The sequence below is a fragment of the Danio rerio genome, chromosome 19, assembly GCF_052040795.2.
Source record: "Danio rerio strain M-AB ecotype USA chromosome 19, GRCz13ab, whole genome shotgun sequence".
NCBI classification, from domain to species: Eukaryota; Metazoa; Chordata; class Actinopteri; order Cypriniformes; family Danionidae; genus Danio; species Danio rerio.
Window position 1 is genome coordinate 22,183,922 of NC_141039.2, and position 19,078 is coordinate 22,202,999.

The following is a 19,078-nucleotide window of genomic DNA, read 5'->3' on the forward strand; positions in this document are numbered from 1 at the left end:
ACCCTGAGCAGATGCTGTGGTAGTCATGGAGGAGTGAAGAGCATGAGACTCATTCCTAAAAGACCCTAGTGAGAGACAAATCTTTGCATTGATCTCGTGGGCCAGCCTGAACTCAATGGACTTCCAGCATACCTCAGCCTCCAGTGCCTAGACAGCAGCTCTGCACAAGAAGTTTGGCCAATATGGGGTTGCTCACCCAAAGTTGTGCAGTTTTCAGGTGACTGTAGAGAGAACTGATTGCCGCAGCAGATGCATTCATCTTTTCAAAATATATTCTACCTATGATATCATTTTAGAGGCAATGGGTCTCATTGACTAATAATTACATACTTTTTTTGTATTAAAAATATTTATCCTAAAACATTAAATAAATCTTATAGACAGCAAAAATAAGTAAGCAACTTTCTCGAGCATCAACATATTGATACAACACCAATTTTTATAATTGTATTTCTTGAAAAGTAAAGCTTCAGTTAACGATCTGCTAGATAGAACCGTATAATTCGAAGCAGAAAATGACTTTTCAGAATAAAAAAATTCTGTTTGCATTTGCCTTGTTTGTTTTACCTCAACTTGCAAATGTAAGAGAATTTCGAGAATTTGCATTTAGAGTACATTTAGGGTCTCTGTCATGATAAAGTATAAAAGAGAACTGTAACACACATATTGTTTGCTATATGGTATGAAAAATCTTTGAAGCTCAATATCTTAAAATCTATCAGAAGAAAGATAGTACCTTATAATCCTAAAGCGATGAATTGGTAAAACAGATGCGTTTACTGGATCAAAAAAAAAAAAAAAAAAAAAAAAAAAACAGAAGCAGTACTATTGTTTTAACTTTAGTTGGGAAATTAACGTTTCATCAAAAATAGAAAATAGTACTTTTTAGTCATATGAATTGTAGGTCAAAATTAAACTTTTTCAATTTAAAACTGATACTTTTATAATTAAATATTTGAAATGAAAAAATCTAATTATTAAATTTATTTTAAGAACACCTATGATGAAAATCAACTTTTGCAAGCTGTTTGAACAAAACTGTAGGTATAGTGTGTCCACTGTCATGTTGAAGTGATATAAACCCAACTAGTGTCTTTTTTAAAAATTTCCTGACATTAAAATAGGACCCAAATTCAGTAATTTTGAAGCCTGCCACAATGTGATGTAGATGTGAAGTTTTCCCCACCCACCTAATTGATTGACAGGTGCCATGTTTCTATAATAACACGTATACAAGTCTACAGAATATTTTTTTCAAATAAACTAGGATTCAAATATTTGTTACAACTCTCTGTGATTTATATAAATGTTTTAGGAGTTTAAAATGTTTTTAAAATAGAGCATGTTTGTAATTTATAAATTACTATGTAATTCTTAACCAATATAATTACCACAGCCGTCAGTAAATGCTAATATGTGTGTGTGTGTGTGTGTGTGTGTGTGTGTGTGTGTGTGTGTGTGTGTGTGTGTATGCTGCAAATGGCATTTGTGTGAGACTCATTACTTCAGAAAGGTTTGAATAAACTCCACCACAAATACATGAAATAAACCTGGATTTATGAATGGGCATATAACAGTCATATTCTGGGGACACCAAATGCTTATCTTGCATTGTAAAGAGGGTAAAATAGATGCCCTTTGAACATACATAAATATTTATCTACTTATTTTTTATTTGTTTAAAACATTTCAAAAGCTTTGTGTAGTCACACAGATGGTAACAACACTGTCTAACACAGTCATTGACAATTCTCCTTCCACACACACACACACACACACACACACACACACACACACACACACACACACACACACACACACACACACACACACACACACACACACACACACACACACACACACACACACACACACACACACACACACACACGTCTGAGCCCAAATACTCAGTGAATCATGTGACAACACAGGTCTTAGCCTGCAGTAGTGTAATCCATCTGTGACAGTAGAACAGCACAGAGAGAACGTGTGCTTGCACATTTCCTCTTCATCAGGAAGCAGTCGAGACCAACAGATCAATATTTAACATCAGATCACTTGTTCAATTCCACTCATTTAATTCAGGTCAGACACTGCTGTAGTCCTGAAACAACCATCAGCAAGCTTTAACACTGTGCTACTGTTTATATTCTATATCAAATATTTCAGCAAAATGCACCCCGGGGCCCTTATTTGGCTGAATACTAGAGTACATAATGGATGAACTGACAGCACTATAAACAATTGAGGAGAAAATGAAAGACAGCATACACTAAAAAATGAGAACACCCAATTCATTTTACCATATGTGTCTGCAAACACACAAGCACACACGGTTTAGTTAAAACCCCCTTTCATATCTGTCAAATTTTGCAAGCAGCATCTCCATTTGGTTTGTTTTAAAGAGCTAATTAGAGACATTAGGACTCTGTTTGACAGTTAAATTGCAGTTTGGGGATGTACTGTGATTACACGCCCAAAGATTCAATTTAATGTACATTCCAAGCAAACAGTCGCAGCTAAAATGCTTCTGAGTAACACACGCTGGCTTCAAAACAACATGTTTTCTAATAAAACAAATAATAGAATATAAACAAATTTTTAGATAAAAATTGAAATGCTATTTATGAAATATTAATTCAGAAAATGCAAACTCTTTAAATGTATTACATACCACATAAACAATTCTTTAAAACAATTTTGTTTAGTATTTGGTATTAAATTTCAAAACTAATAACAATAACAACAGAATTGTTTTTATAGTAAAACATACACCAATAAATATATCACAATATTATATTGTTTACTTCAAATTATTTCACTTATTATGTGCTGTAACAATAATTTTGCATACATTTAATGGATGTTAAAGAGAAAAAACATCTCTAATGAGGCAAAATTTAAAAATATATATTTCTATGGTCCTTTAAGGAATAGCTCATAAAAATATATATTATAAAGCAATTATTAGGTATGCTCCGATCAGGATTTTTGCAGCCGGTACAGATTACTGATTCCTTGTCATGGTGATCGGCCGATATTGAGTACCGATTCTGATATTTCAAGCTTTATAATGCACATTTTCACTTCAAGTATGATAAGATCTCGCCTTACCTATAAGATTAAATAAAGGATGTTGCATATAATCTCTTAAACATGTCTCTTATAACCATTTAGTGTGGAGATGTCATGGTCAGAACGAGCTTTACAGAAAAAAATAGATAAACTGACAAAATTGGTAGGAAAAATTATTGACAATGCAATTTAGAAACATTACAAACCATGGAAGAAGAATTCAACATGTCTCACTGAAGAAGTTCGGAGTGCATATTTGATACATAAGATGTTAAAATGCACATCTATAAATATATTGCTTCTTTACTAAAAGTAAATGTTTCAAAATGTATTAAAAAAAATGTTACAGCCTTATTCTAAAATGTATTACATTCATTTATTTAATCTAAATTTTACACACAATACCCCATAATGACCATGTAAAAAGTTTTTTTTGATATTGTTGCAAATTTATTACAAATAAAAAACCTGAAAAATCACATGTACACCAGTATTGTCAGCCTTTGTCATGAAGCTCTACATTGAGCTCAGGTACATGCTGTTTCCACTGATCATTCTTGAGATGTTTCAGCAGCTAAATTGGAGTTCACCTGTACTAAATTCAGTTGATTAAACATGATTTGAAAAGGCATACACCTGTCTATATAAGGTCCCGGGGTCGACAGTGCATGTCAAAACACAAACCAAGCATGAAGACAAAGGAATTGTCTGTAGACCTCAGACACAGGATTGTCTCAAGGCACTAGGCTGGGGAAGGTTACAGAAAATTTTCTGCTGCTCTAAAAGTGGCCTTTATCAACTGTAAGTGGAAGATGTTTGAAACCACCTGGACTCTTCCTAGAGCTGGCTGGCCATCTAAGTGGAGTGATCGGGGTAGAAGGGCCTTAGTCAGGGATGTGATCAATAATACGATGGTCACTCTGTTTAAGCTCCATCGTTCTTTTGTGGAGAGAGGAGAAACTGTAAAGAAAGGACAATGACCCAAAGCACACTGGCAAAATATCAATGGAGTGGCTTCACAGCCATTTGGTTAATGTCCTTGCGTGGCTCAGTCAAAGCCCAGACTTAAATTCTATTGAACATTTTGGGAGAGATCTGAATATGGCTGTAAAGCATCACTTCTCATCCAACCTGGTAGAGCTTGAGAGGTACTGCAAAGAGGAATGGGTAAAAATTCCCAAAGACAGGTGTCCCATGCTTGTGGCATCATATTCAAAAAGAATTCAGACTGTAATTGCTGCCAAAGGTGCATCAACTAAGTGTTGAGCAAAGGCTGTGAATACATACAGTTGAAGTCAGAATTATTAGCCCCCGTGAATTACTAGACTGCTTGTTTATTTTTTCCCCAATTTCTGTTTAACGGAGAGAAAAAAATTCTGCACATTTCTAAACATAATAGTTTTAACTCATTTCTAATAACTGATTTATTTTATCTTTGTCATGATGACTGTAAATAATATTTTACTAGATATTTTTTAAGACACTTCTATACAGCTTAAAGTGACATTTAAAGGCTTAACTAGGTTAATTAGGTTAACTAGACAGGTTAGGGTAATTAGGCAAGTTTTTGTATAACAGTGGTTTTTTTTTGTAGATTATCGAGAAAAAATATAGCTTTAAGGGGCTAATAATTTTGTCCCTAAAATGGTGATTAAAAAATTTATAACTGCTTTTATTCTTGGCCAAATAAAACAAATAAGACTTTCTTTAGAAGAAAAAGTATTATCAGATGTACTGTGAAAATTTCCTTGCTCTGTTAAACATCATTTGGAAAATATTTTAAAAAGAAGAAAAAAATTTAAAGGGGGCTAATAATTCTGAGTTCAACTGTATGTACAATCTTTTTCAGGTTTTTAATTTTTTTTTAAATTTGCAAAAATTTCAAGAAAAAAATTTCCAAAATGTCATTATGGGGTATTGTGTGTGGAATTGAGGAAATAAATTAATTGAGTCCGTTTTGGAATAAGGCTGTTACTTAAAAAAATGTGGAAAAAGTGAAGCGCTTTCAATACTTTCTGGATGCCCTGGATACTGTTTATTGCAATAAGTATATTATAGTAGTTATATTATTAAATATCCAAGTCAACATTCATGTCACAACAACTCAAAACACTGAATATGAATGGTTGGAACAGAGATCATCACTCGCACAAGTCACAGCAATAATCTATATATATTTTATTTAGCTGCTGTGAGTCAAACGCAGTGATTGCTCACGCCACAAAATACGTCATTTACCTCCTCGCATGTTGTAGCACTGCTGATGTATAATATACAGGAGTGCACGTGCCTCTACCTCTGCTTGTAAACTCGAAAACAAACACCTGTAATCGGTTCATAAGATCGGTTGATACCGATGTCCGGCCAATCGAACGGAGCATGCTTAGCAATTATGATAGCAAAACTTACTATTCTTGTTATTGTTGTTTCTTTTAGAATTGTGTATTATGTATCAATGCTAAATTCTGGATCTAAATATGAGACTATTTAAAAAAAAACAACAACAAATGAATGTTTCTCTGTTGACGGGAAACTTGCATTTTTCAAAAATTTTCCAAAAAATGCTCTAATGCAAAACTTTCCTCTAATGCAACAAATAATTACATGAAATAGTCATGCAACACATTTCGATGCTACATGCTATCCACAAACTTATGCGCACATTTTTTCACAACCTGGCAACTAGCACGTTTTTTTTTTTTTTTTGGCTAGGTCAAAATATTTCACACCCCACCTCTAAGACATTCCATTCATATTTCACCATGATTACAAAGAATATAAAAAAGACAACACAAAGATGTCTAACCTCCAGAAGGATCTGCGCCCTCATCAAGTTCGGACACCCCCTCCCCTGTTTCTCCAAAGCCCCCGGCATCCGAGTTCAAACCTGCTCCATTTGAGAATGTTTCATCCACAGTGAGAATCATTCCTGCTCTCAAATCTGACCTCTGCTCTACTGAACTGCGCAAATGTTGACTTGCCAATGAAAACAAAAATAAAAACGTAGACTACTATGACTATGAAAAGTTGGCAGAAGCCAGAAGAGCAAAAAAAAGAGGCCAAGAGACATCCACACAAAGAGAGGAGAGAAAGCAATCCAGACGTCTGCCAAACACAGATGTGGACACATACACACACATTCATACACAGATCCTCTTACTAGCGCTTCACTTAAACACACACACAGTGCTCGCTCCAAACATCTAATCCCACAATCCTCCCCTGTGGTTTCAGACTCCGCCCCCTCACATGAGAGACAGCCCATCGCCCAGTTAAACCCCTCAGTGGATCTTACATAAGTGTCCTTATATAAGCTCTGGGACCAGGGGCTAATGCAAGATACACCCACCCTCATAGAACATGTCTCCCGCTGATTTTTCAGCAAGTCTAGGGCTCTTTGTCCTAGTCCTGGTTATAAACGTACTGCAAGTAAATTCTAGCTTGGCTTTCCCCAAATACACGAGTAAACTTGTAATTATATGATTTTCTTTATGAATAGCTTTTAAAGGGATAGTTTATAATGTTTTTTAATTTCAGTTACGGTTTCTCAATTTGGTGTCTTTCTTTCTTTCTTTCGTGGACCACAAAACTATTTGTGATATATATTTGTGAAATAAATGTAAAAACAAAATACTTTTATCAATCAGAATTAAGTTTTTATTATTATTTTTTTTAAGTATCAAATGGCCCGTTTCCACTGACTGGTAAAGTACGGTTTCTATATGAACAACTTTTCCAGAGTAGCTCACGATAGCTCACTTTTTATGCTGAAGTTTGAATCCATTTGTACCACAAAAGAAATAAAAGCAATGAAAAAAATCATGGTAAAACTATGTGTTCTCAAGTGCACTTTTTTCTTACATTTGCTTTTAAAAACACAATTGGTTGGGTTTGAGGGAGGGTTAAGATGAGACATTCAATGGTCTAGGTGATTTGTAAAACAAGCCCCACCTTCTTGTTGACGTGTACAAAAATTTAGACAACACCTTTTTGTCACCAGCAATGTACAATGAAACCACGAGCAACGTATTTTATGTATATGTGTATTTTAAAGCTAATATTTCCAATGAGCCAAGTCCGTATAGTAGGACAGTATATTGACTGAATAGTCATGTTTGCATGTTAGAGACCACAGATCACCCACATTTCAAATACAAAAAGCTTTGAATGCATTTATTGATCATTTAATGTGTTATATTTGAATCATCTAGGAGGCTTCTGTTTAAGTGCTGATAAAGTCAACTGGGTTCGAATGCATTAGCTTTCTGAATGTAACAGCAGATCACTTAGTTTTACCCTGACAGTGATGACACACCATAACCTTTAGTTCATGACTTTCAAACTAAAACAAAAACTCCAAACAAACTGGTTATTTTAGCAATCATTTTCTAATCTTTATCAATATCTCAAATGTATGAACATAACTGATCAAACATTTGTAAATGTTTTTTAAAAAGTCTTTTATGTTTACCAAAGTTATTTGGTCTGAAATACAAAAAAGATAATACTATGTTACTACAGTTTTAAATAACTATGTATTAACTGTACTATAACTGTTTTAATATTGATAATACAAATATGAATTACACTGAAATATTTTACATTTTTGTAATAAATTAAGAGTAACTATTAAATAGGTATGGGCCGGTATAAGATTCTGCCGATATGATAACCTTGGGTAAAAAATATCACGATTTCACGGTATTGTGATTACTGCTCTAAAATATATTCTTTTTAAATGTCTGAGTATAAAACAAACACTTTTTTCTCCTTTAAGCACAATATATTTTATTTTGAGAAACATTACAAATATTTTGGAGCAGTAAACATGTCAGGCTAAATAATTTAAATGAATAATTGACTTCTACTGTTTTCATTTGTTTCAAAAACAGATCTCTTTAAAATTTAAAATGGCATATTTGGATATCTTTTCTGCTGGAAATATTGTTGTCCTAAAAAAAATTCTCTAATAGAAACCCACTTCATTGACTCCAAATTTTTCAAAATATATTGATTTCAGATTAAGATATATGGTATTATTTTGTTAATAACAATTATTTTCTTATTTAGCTTATTTAGCTTTCTTATTTATATGCTTTTTGGAGTTGAATCTAGAAATTCAGTTTTCAAATTTACATTTACATTTAGTCATTTAGCAGACGCTTTTATCCAAAGCGACTTACAAATGAAGACATGGAAGCAATTTACACAACTATAAGAGCAACAATAAATAAGTGCTGTAGGCAAGTTTAGGTATGTAAAGTGTAAAAAGCAAAACATCAGTAATTTTTTTGTAGTACATATAACGGTGGAGCCAGAGAGGCAATTGCAGATTAGGAAGGAAAGTGGGGACTTAATAATTGAGTTTTTAGTCGTTTCTTGAAGACAGCGAGTGACTCTGCCGTTCTGATGCAGTTAGGGAGTTCATTCCACCAACTGGGCAGATTGAAAGCGGGAGTTCGGGAAAGTTATTTCTTCCCTCTTTGGGATGGAACCACGAGGCGATGTTAATTCACGGAAGTTTCTAGAAGACAGATAAATCTGCAGAAGTGAGAGCAGATAAGGAGCGCAGAAGTCGCTTTGTAAGCAAACATCAGAGCTTTGAATTTGAAGCGAGCAGCAACTGGCAGCCAGTGCAAATGGATGAGTAGCGGAGTGACATGTGCTCTTTTAGGTTTATTGAAGACCACTCATGCTGCTGCGTTCTGAAGCAGCTGAAGAGGTTTGATAGAGTTAGCTGGAAGCTGGGCTAGTAGAGACTTGCAATAAAATAAATAAATAAAAATAAAAGTTCCACAAAAGTCCCACAATTATTAAAACCATTCAGTTAAAGTTCCTAAAAACTGTAGTCAACATGTTAAATGACAGTGTCTCCTCCATATGTTTTATGAAAGCATATATATATATATATATATATATATATATATATATATATATATATATATATATATATATATATATATATTTATTTATTTATAAATATATATATATATATATATATATAAATATATATATATATATATATATATATATATATATATATATATATATATATATATATATATATATATATATATATATATATATGAGAGTGGAAATTTAATCGCTCAAGCTTAACAAAAGTAAATTTTGTCAAATTTTAAATGTAATGAGGTTCGTGGAGCTGCGCATCAGTGGATTTGCTCTTCAGTTTTTGGACTTGAACTAAACTGAACTTCAATTCTGAAAACTGAATCTCAGAGTTCAATCTCAGAACTTCTATGTTAAGCTGCTTTGACACAATCTACATTGTAAAAGAGCTAAAGAAATAAGAGGAATTGAATTGAATTACATTTTAATAGTTTGAAGGGATGTATTGTCTAGGTAAGTCATGTAAATTACAGTTAAAAAACCTGGTAATAAGCTACAGTACTTTTTCTGTTACTTTGCAGGTTTACTTTTTAGAGTTTACATTGAAATTCATACAAAATGTTTGTATTAATAATATTAAATAAATTAAATGAACAGTTTAATGAATCTGTCCACAATACACAAAATGTATACAGCATAGACTGTCCTGATTTGGAAAACGGCACATTCAGAAGAGTTTTAATACTTCTAGCTCATCCAAACAGCTGCTCCTAAAATAAGTACTGTCTCTGATTAACAGCAGCATAGCCCAATCTGAGCTCAGTTTATAGAAGTACCCAGCAATGCCAGTCACTCTCTTGCACAGCTGTGCCGTAAGAGGATCCGATCTGTCCCTAATCCAGCCACCCCTCCCCCACAACCCCCTCTATTCCTCCCCCACTGCCCCTTCTGTAAATCTGGGCCGGATTTTAATCTCAATACAACCGGCGTAGATTAGAGAATCCATTATGAGCTTGTTGGAGCAAGGCTAAAAAGGTAGGTTCATTCATCAGGTGTGAAAATGACTCACTGTAGAGGCGGGGATAAAAAAGGTGACGAAAAATGCCTGAGGCATGAGATACTTCCAGTAAGAGTCCATATGTTGACTGCACATGTGCTATAAATGATGCATTTAAAAGAGTAAAGTGGCTGTTAGTTTACAGGCTAAATTAACTGCCATCTACAGTTTTAGCATTAGTCATTTATAGCAACAAATAGCAATATTACCATGACCCTATAATAAGGCAGCTATTTGTGTAGTTTTTAAGCATAAGCCATGTAAATAAAGTCTTTTCAATATTTGTTTCTACATTTTTATTGCCTTGGACTAATTTTTACTGTTTATTCTGATGAACCCCTTCCCCAAAGAGCTTCAAAACATTATTTAAGATACCTCAGGGAACTTTTTGTTTAATTTTAAAGCAATGTTGGTTAATTTCACACATAAATATGAAAAATTAATTTCAAATTTAGTAAACCGAGAGACAATGAGTTAATAAATTAACCATGAACAGCGACAGCCTATTAAAATGCAAATCATAATGGGCTTTCAGGTAGAATCTGGAGTCATAGCAAAAGCCCATTATCTTTGTAAGGTATTAGCTTACATGCTAAGAGCCTTTGTAAATCTGGAGTACCATTGTGTAAACCAATAGCAAAATACCATAAAGCAGCATTTTGAGCCTACCTTGTCCCAACAGACCAACATAATTCAAACTAAAATTAAGTCTTTGATTTTCCAATAAATGTAAGTATATTTAGTAAATGTTAGCAATACAAACAGAAAATGTCTAGATTGTAATCTTTAGAGAAAGACTGTGATGACTTATCTGACCAACAAGTAATGGTAACCAACATTAATGCATTTTGTACTCATATTCGGGGGGTTTATGAGTAAACATTACAGAAATCAAATATTTTTAAAAAGCTTTTTACTTAAGCATTTTTCTTTTATTTATATGTACTAAAATAACTACACTGTAAAAAAAAAATTCTGTAATTTAATGTCCAATATTCTACGGCTGTTATTTTACTTTTTTCTGGCACCCCAGCTGCCCAAAATCAAAACGTAAAATTACAATTTTTTTTAACAGCGTACATGAATTGAATACATTAAAGAAAATCTACACTCAAAAAATAACTCATTGGATGAACTCAATTTAATTGAGGGCAGGATTTCCACCCCTGTTAGTTGTTTCCAACTTGTTTAGCACCAACTAAAAAAAACTATTTACACAAATAAAAGCAATTGAGTTGGTCCAACATGATTTTATCAAATAAAAGTTTGAATATTTATACTTTTATTTAACTTTAACTCAACAGACTGATAAAATCATGTATGTCTATCATCTGTTGTATATTTCAAAGTCTCTTAGTTTTATATAAAATTATCCTAAATAAACTAAAAGAGCCATTTTTAAGCAGATTACAAATACAGTTGATTGAGACTGAGAACTCATTTTTGGACAGTTACTGCTCCATGAGCAGAGCAGCTATCTGCATTTTTAAAATTGCTTGATAAAAAAGGTGGTAATCTCAAAACTCAAAGCATTACATGAAAATCTTCTAAATCTTCAAATTGACGTAAAGATCAAACTTTAACAAGTCTTTCTGTTAACTATAAACACCTAAGATACTTTTATTGTCAACATTTTCCTCTTTTAATTTAATCCCACAGAAAGCATACTGGGAAATACAATTGTCCTAAGTAGGTACTTGGACCAACACAATTTCTTCATGTTGTCCCAACTCAAAATGCTCATGTTAACTTAATGGTTTACAAATTTAAAAGAACTAAACAAAAAATAAAGAAATTTGCCAAGGAAATAAATTTGTTGAATCACCAAAATTTGTTCTAAAAAGTATTGATAACTTTCTTATTTAAATCTTCACTATTCTGTAGTTTACCAGGACAGAAAAATGAAAGGTTGCTGTTTTCTAGGTCATAGGTGAAACTATACTCTCATTGCAGTGTAAAAATGCAGAGATTTTGCTGCTGTATATGACTTTAACAGGCACAATGATATTACTAAGAGCTGTTAGTTACCTGGCTAGTAAATATTTTTAGAGATCGCATAATATCATAATACCCCCAAGATATTTTACAGCAGTTTAACTACTGGCTTAAAAAATAAGAGCTTGTTCTACTCTATTAAGTTGCAGGCCAGATAAGTACGCTCAGTCCTCTACCTGTGATCATGGCTGTCGATCAGTGAGATTCCAGCTGTGAAGACAATGTCACATTCACTAACAAAGTTCTTCATACTTAAAGTGACACTGGGATGATAAACACACACATTCTTTCAACCACAATTACACATCAAACTCACTTGTGGCCGATGCTGTTCCTGTTCCCTCCACGAGCTGCTACAAACTTCTCGTCCACTGTTCCAGACCAGTGTTGAATCTTTAGAGAGAGAAAGACCATTTAACATTAATCATCATCACAAACACACACACATTTACACACAGCTCTCCTCTTGGGTCGCGACAGAGACTGTCACAGCCCTGATCCTGACACAGCGGAGTCATTGTGTGAACTGTCATTTGAGGTCAAGAGGCATTTAGTTGGATTGTTGTGTTATACTACAGGAAATTCACTTTGATTTAGCATCATGCACACCAAAATCTTTAAATTATTCTCTATGAAGAAATTATGGTAACACTTTACAATAAGGTTCATTAGTTAATGCATTTACTAATGTGAACTAATCATGAACAACACATGTACAGCATTTATTAATCATAATTGAACATTTACTAATGCATTATTAATATCCAAGTCCATGTAACATTAGTTAATGCATCATGAGTTAACATGAACTAACAATGAACTGTATTTCCATTAACTAACGTTAACTAACATGAACATATACAGTAGAAAATGTACTGTTCATTGTTTGTTCATGTTAGTAAATGCATTAATTAACATTAACTAATCAACCTTATTGTAAAGTGTGATCGAAATTATGATTATTTATTGGTTATGTGGTATGTTTAAGACTTAATCTAAGAGACTAAATTTGCTATTTTTGTACAGAATTTTGTAAAAGTACTACTACTACTACTACTACTACTACTAATACTAATAATGATAACAACAACACAAACGACAATAATAATAATAACAAAATCTGCTAAATTATTCTGAATGATTTTAAACTTTAGAATTCAAATCCACTTGTTTGTAAACAAAGCCAGAAGCTTTAAGATCCATTAATCACATACATTCACTAAAAGACAAATAGTATTGTACAAATAATATATAAATCATCCAAACATTTGTGCATTCCTCAATTATATTTCTCAACTTATAAAAAAAATTTATAAATATTTTACACACATTTACATACGTACATAAATAGACAATAATCTGTGTTGTATTTGTATATTAGTATGTAAATTTAGAGGTTTATGTACATTTCTGAGGGAAAATTAAGTAAATCTATTATCTATTAATCTTCAATAGGCAATGATTTCATTACATAAATATCAGCGATGCACATTTCAATGTTCTTCAAGCTCATAGTTTCAGTACATATTTAGAATGCATTTGTTGCGTTAAATGTTTTATTTACTGGATTGTGACACTATTTACTTGTTTATATTATATGTTTATATTGTATTTTTTGTTTGGATTTAAAAGCAGACAGCAATGGTAAAGTGCAGAGATTTCAAAATAAAGGCCCCTTTACATTTTATGTCTGTTTCATGTTTGTTAATTGAACTGAAATTGTATTTTAGATTTTAACAGCTACAGCTCAATAATCTGTTTATTAAAGTTAACCACGTTTTATGTTTAACCTGCAGTCAAACATTTATAAAGTTCAAGTTTGATGAACTCTGTGTTAGCTCTTAGCTGAAATAAATTATATATATAATATATATAAATAAAATAATATATATATATCCAAAGGTGAACCATTTCAAATCACAACATACCTTTAGGGACATAATGAATATTTACCAAATAATGTTCTATTTTTGGTCTGATTAATAAATGAATAGAAGAACGCATGTTTGGTATGCTGAAATTAAATGTATGTTTGATATTATTTGCTGAATTTTTATTACACCCCTAGATATAAAATGCTTCAAAATGGTTCAGCTTTGGAGCAGACATACTAATTGTAAATAAGCAAGGATAATGAAAACCTTGAATTTGACAATCAGTGTTTTGCATATACGAGTAAACCTCTCACAAATCACAACATATTTTAATAGGAAGCTATACAATATTATTTTTGTGAGTATACAATCATACGTTAGATCATTAAGTACTGAAGCCAAATATCTAACAAAATACATACAACAATCTAAAAATTAGTACATCCAAATCTATATGTTACAGAAAAATATGAAATACAATTTTAAAAAAAGAAAAAGAAAAAAAAAAGAGTAAAAATCAAGAGAAGCAAATTTATTTAAAATCTTGTAGGTTGTAATTAAAATAGTATTTTAATAAATACATCTTTGTAATAAATTTGTTTTGTTTAATTGCACCAATAAGCTTAGCATATATTCACAGAGAAATGGATACAAATATCCATTTTTACAAAATGGGGTGTACTCATTTTTGCTGAACACTGTATCTAGGTTAGTCCAAGTCCTTAACCAGCACAATTAGGGGGTATAAATATTTACCAATATCTTAACATCTTAATGTATGTGATTTATTTTAAAATCTTTCACTTTACACTTGGACAAGGCAGTGGCGCAAAATATCCCAAAAAAATTGGCAAAATGAATTAATTCACTTTACACTTGACATCGAATGTAGAATGCTGGGCAAAAAAACTCAATTTTAAAAGTGAAATTAACTAATACTTGGGCTCAAACCCAGACTATATATTTAGGATGAGTATACGCTAATATATATTAGCCTATACTGAAAGAAATTTGCAACATTTTATACTCATTTATTCATTTTCGTTGTTGCTTAGTCCCGTTATTAATCTGGGGTTGCCACAGTGGAATGAACCGCCAACATATCCTGCATATGTTTTACGCAGCGGATGCCTTTCCAGCTGCAACCTTGTGAGTAAACTTTAATTATTTATTTTTTTAGTTGATTTTTTTTTAAACAGGAAAGGATAAAAAGATAGTCAGGCCTGACTCAGCATAAATGCTGTTTTTCAGCAGGTTCCTGCTGTGCAGAACATATACACATACAGACACCCTTAACATCTCATCCATCAACACATGAGAACAATGCAAACAATCAACAGACATACAATATGAAGAGAGACAGGCTACTATCTTAGTGGCTACAGTTATAGTTGACCATCAAATAATGAGCATGGGATTTTTTTTAAAGTCTCTGTGTTGGTATTGTTTTTAGATGTTATGGGATCTCATTCCAGGCTTTGTGAATACATAAAAAAAGATCTCTGTCCTTAACAGTTTTTAAAAGCTGGTAACGGAAAACATCAATTTGGGGCAGATCTGGTGAAACGATCAGTCCTGGCAGGTTTTAGTACCAAAGCACAAAGGGCTGTTGAGGTAGCAGCACTATTTAAAGTTTGATAGTACAGTACAATCCCTGTGTTCATAATGTAATTTTGAAATGATAATCCATTAGAGAGTGACAGTTAGGCCCACATAGAATCTGTGAAATGTGCAGATTTCTGAAGATTTTAGCCCATTGTTGAGTCTATGTGTTTACTTGTGTAAATGTGTGTAAATTTATATTTATTCAGTTTTTAAATTCATTTCACTAATATTATTGCGATATAATAATTGTAATATTAAAACGTTCATGTGATTTATTTACAATATGATTTGTAAAGTAAAATTTTGTGTCTTATAATAAATATATATTATATGAGTGTATGACTCTCTAATTGGATTTGCATTGTAAACATTAAATAAAAGTAAAAAAAAAACATGATCATTTTTTATTTTATATATTAAGTTTTTTTAGTTATGATACTCCTAAAATCATTTTGCATAAATCTTTGTTATAATATTCTCAGCAGAAATGGCAAAAAATATCTGCAGATTCGGTCTGGCCCCAGTGATAGTGCAAAACAATGATTTGTCCATCCAAAAAGTCTATTGTGGATTTTATCAGCACTTTTATACAGTCTAGCTATTTTTTAGCAAAATTATGGCATGAAGATAAGTTTCTGAAACAGAAAAAGACACATTTGTCCTCATTTTCACATAAACAAATAGCTTTTGTTTCAGATTTTAAACATAGGCACAATGAGTAAGGTAAGAGTCCAGAATGATTTCCAAATATCAATATGTAGATACAATGGAAAGTCGTTGATTTGAGAAAGTGATGGGATTGGAAATGGATCATTTTCACCTAGGTGAGTAAAAGTACATACATGCTGTTTTCTTAACGTTATTAGTCAAATGATTGTTATGCAGACATTGAATTAACTGATGAAGATCTGTATTAAATTTACTGTTAATTGTGTCTGTGCTTGATCCAGACATAAAAAGCACAGTATCATCAGCGTACAATAAAGAATCTGAATATTTATTTACCTGATGGTGTGTTATATAAAGAACAAATTAAATCAAGCATGCAACTCTGAAGTACCGGTAGGCTAATATGACTGAAATAGAATTTTTTTTTAAGGAAAAAAAACTCCAATACTCTCTGTGAAAAATCATTTCTTGTCAGAATTTGACTCCTAGACAAGTGAGAAGACAAAGAACATTCGTGGACACTTGCACTTCAAGCTGGAGAGAGTGCTATGAATTTTACATGACCGATAAAAATAGTGTGACCAACATACATGTTAAGGTTGGATTCTCAAGGGACTGTGCATTTTTGCAAGCTTCAGTGCATCTCTGTGCATTTCTTCAATTTTGTTAACATAAACTAAGGTCAAAGTGTGTCTGAAATATTCTGAGCATCCAAAAAACATCATAAAGCACAACCAAATTTATATCAAACAAGCATCAATTTAATTGTGAATGCACCAGCTATCATGAATGTCTCTGTAAAAAGACGGACTGGAAACAGGCCATTCCCACAGTCTGCGCTGGTACCATCTCAAGAAATGCTTGATAATTAGTGAACTTGATGGAGCGCACACTCACTCATCTCTTTCAACAAAGAGCACAGAACATTGCCCTGCAAACACACATCGAAACACTCACACGCGCACACACACTGGCATGAGTATGTAGGTCAGTTTGCATGATGAAGTGCCCTGCAAATAAGAGGATTACATTGATTGTGCCAAGTGTTACAGCAAAACAAATAATGAAATAGCAATAACAATTCTCATAACCATGGCATCATCATGTTTAGTCAAAGATCATTCAATTAAAAATGACCTTCTATCATTTTTATTTGTGTTATTTAGGCCTCATTTTTTTCCATTGGTTTAGGGGTAAATATAGCGTGTAAGGGCATATAGTGTAAGGTAAATCAACTAAAACTTAAAATCGAAGTAAAAAAAAAAAAAGAGAGAATTTTAAGCATTTAATCAAATGTCAGATTTTTTTGTTGTTGTTTGTTTTTTGCAATTGTTGACAGATTTGATATTGGGTCTATATATATATATATATATATATATATATATATATATATATATATATATATATATATATATATATATATAAACGTTTAGGAGGATTTTTAATGGTATGTATTCATTTGTGGATGTACAATTAAATTTGTAATTTACTGCTGACTTTGAGTGTTTAAAATAAATAAAAAAAATTAAAAGTTAAAACACTCAATTCTGCTACAAACAATCATTTGTCAGGGTCCAGTGAATGGAATTTATGGAGATAATAATATAATTTACTTCGAAAATATGTATTTTATTAAACAGGTCAATTTAATATAAATGAATAAAGTTCCAACCTAAAGTGTCCTCAAATAAGCAGGTAACTGAAGCCCCGCCCTTTCGGAACCCCAAGTATTTTGCGTAATGACGTAAAGGGATTCCCCGGTCACCTCCTAAAGAAATGTTTACACAGGCAGATGTCCAGGGTTCGAATGGGAGGACACGGAATAGACCTAAACGAGATATTTTTAAGCCATAGTATTCAACAGACCCTATACATAAGCAATTAATTGTTTGCAGCATGTTTATGTACTGCACTGTAGGCTATAACAATTTTCAACTGTCAGCTGCCTTTACAAACACACTCTTGGGGCCGAAAGAATTAATGCGCAAGGACATCCACTTTCGACAGTTGTTTCATATACACGGACAAAACTGAGTAAACAATCGCTGATGTATTCGATTATGACTTGTTAATGAACAAGTTGCACGACATGTGCCATTTTAATCATGTTTAAATTTCCAAAGGACATTTTGTTTTAAGCTCCGCTTTATAAAAACTGCAGCGAAAGACGCTCAACACGGTTCGACCATTGGAATCAAATCAATATCAGCATAGCAAGGCGAACTAAACTCTATTACTGGCAAATTAATACCTATAATATGTATTTGCAAACAATGTGTTTTGAAAATATTTTCACAAGCGCGGCCATTTTTGTTATTCATTCAAAGCCCAAGCATTAACCTGTATCACCCGAACAACACTGGACAGATGAGGACAGACTCTTTCATAAGTCACTGATCCTACATCAGTGACCGAACCTGGTGCCATCCAAACACTCGCACGCATTGCGCGTGCACATACAATTCACGCACACTAAAAATGGACAGCTGGGGGCTGGACTTCCGAAAGCAAAGTCATTTCAACCCAAAAGTGGACTTCCCCAGCACCAACATTTGTACTTTTCAATGAAACATAACTTGCTCCGAATCTCACTTTGCAAATGATACGATCTCTGCGCTCACCTGGGTTGTCCCGAGTCCGCTCCAGTCGTCCCGGTCAGATATTCAAAGCTTTCGGTAGTCGTGGGTCCCGTGGCTAACTATTCGGACACACACAATGCCAATCAAACGATAAGCCTCGCCTTTTGAGTGACGTTGGTGTGGGTAGGACCAATCAGAACGCGCGCTGGGTTTACGCCTCGCCCTCTCGTGGCAGATTAATACTTTTTAACAATGGACTGAGAAGGTCGAGGGATGCGTGTGGGTGAGATCCGAACACATAACGTTAATCTTTTTGTATAAACACATTATTTGTTATATTAAAAATAGCATTACTCAATTGATTAAAATCTCTC

The 19,078-nt window shown here is 32.9% G+C and overlaps 1 protein-coding gene across 20 annotated transcripts in view; it reads right to left on the reverse strand.

Annotated features, from left to right (window-relative positions):
* Positions 1 to 18,846, reverse strand: part of pals2b (protein associated with LIN7 2, MAGUK p55 family member b) — a 45,903-nt gene extending 27,057 nt beyond the window's left edge. For 6 of the 20 annotated variants that reach the window (XR_015945177.1, XR_015515822.2, XR_015945176.1 and 3 more), the window contains exon 1: positions 5,882 to 6,254. Coding sequence is in view for 2 of the 20 variants with exons in the window: in XM_087294144.2 (XP_087150270.2) it covers positions 5,882 to 6,002 (121 nt within the window). In the remaining 18 variants the exon portion in view is untranslated. 20 annotated transcript variants of the gene reach the window in all.
* Between the last annotated feature and the right edge of the window lie 232 nt (positions 18,847 to 19,078).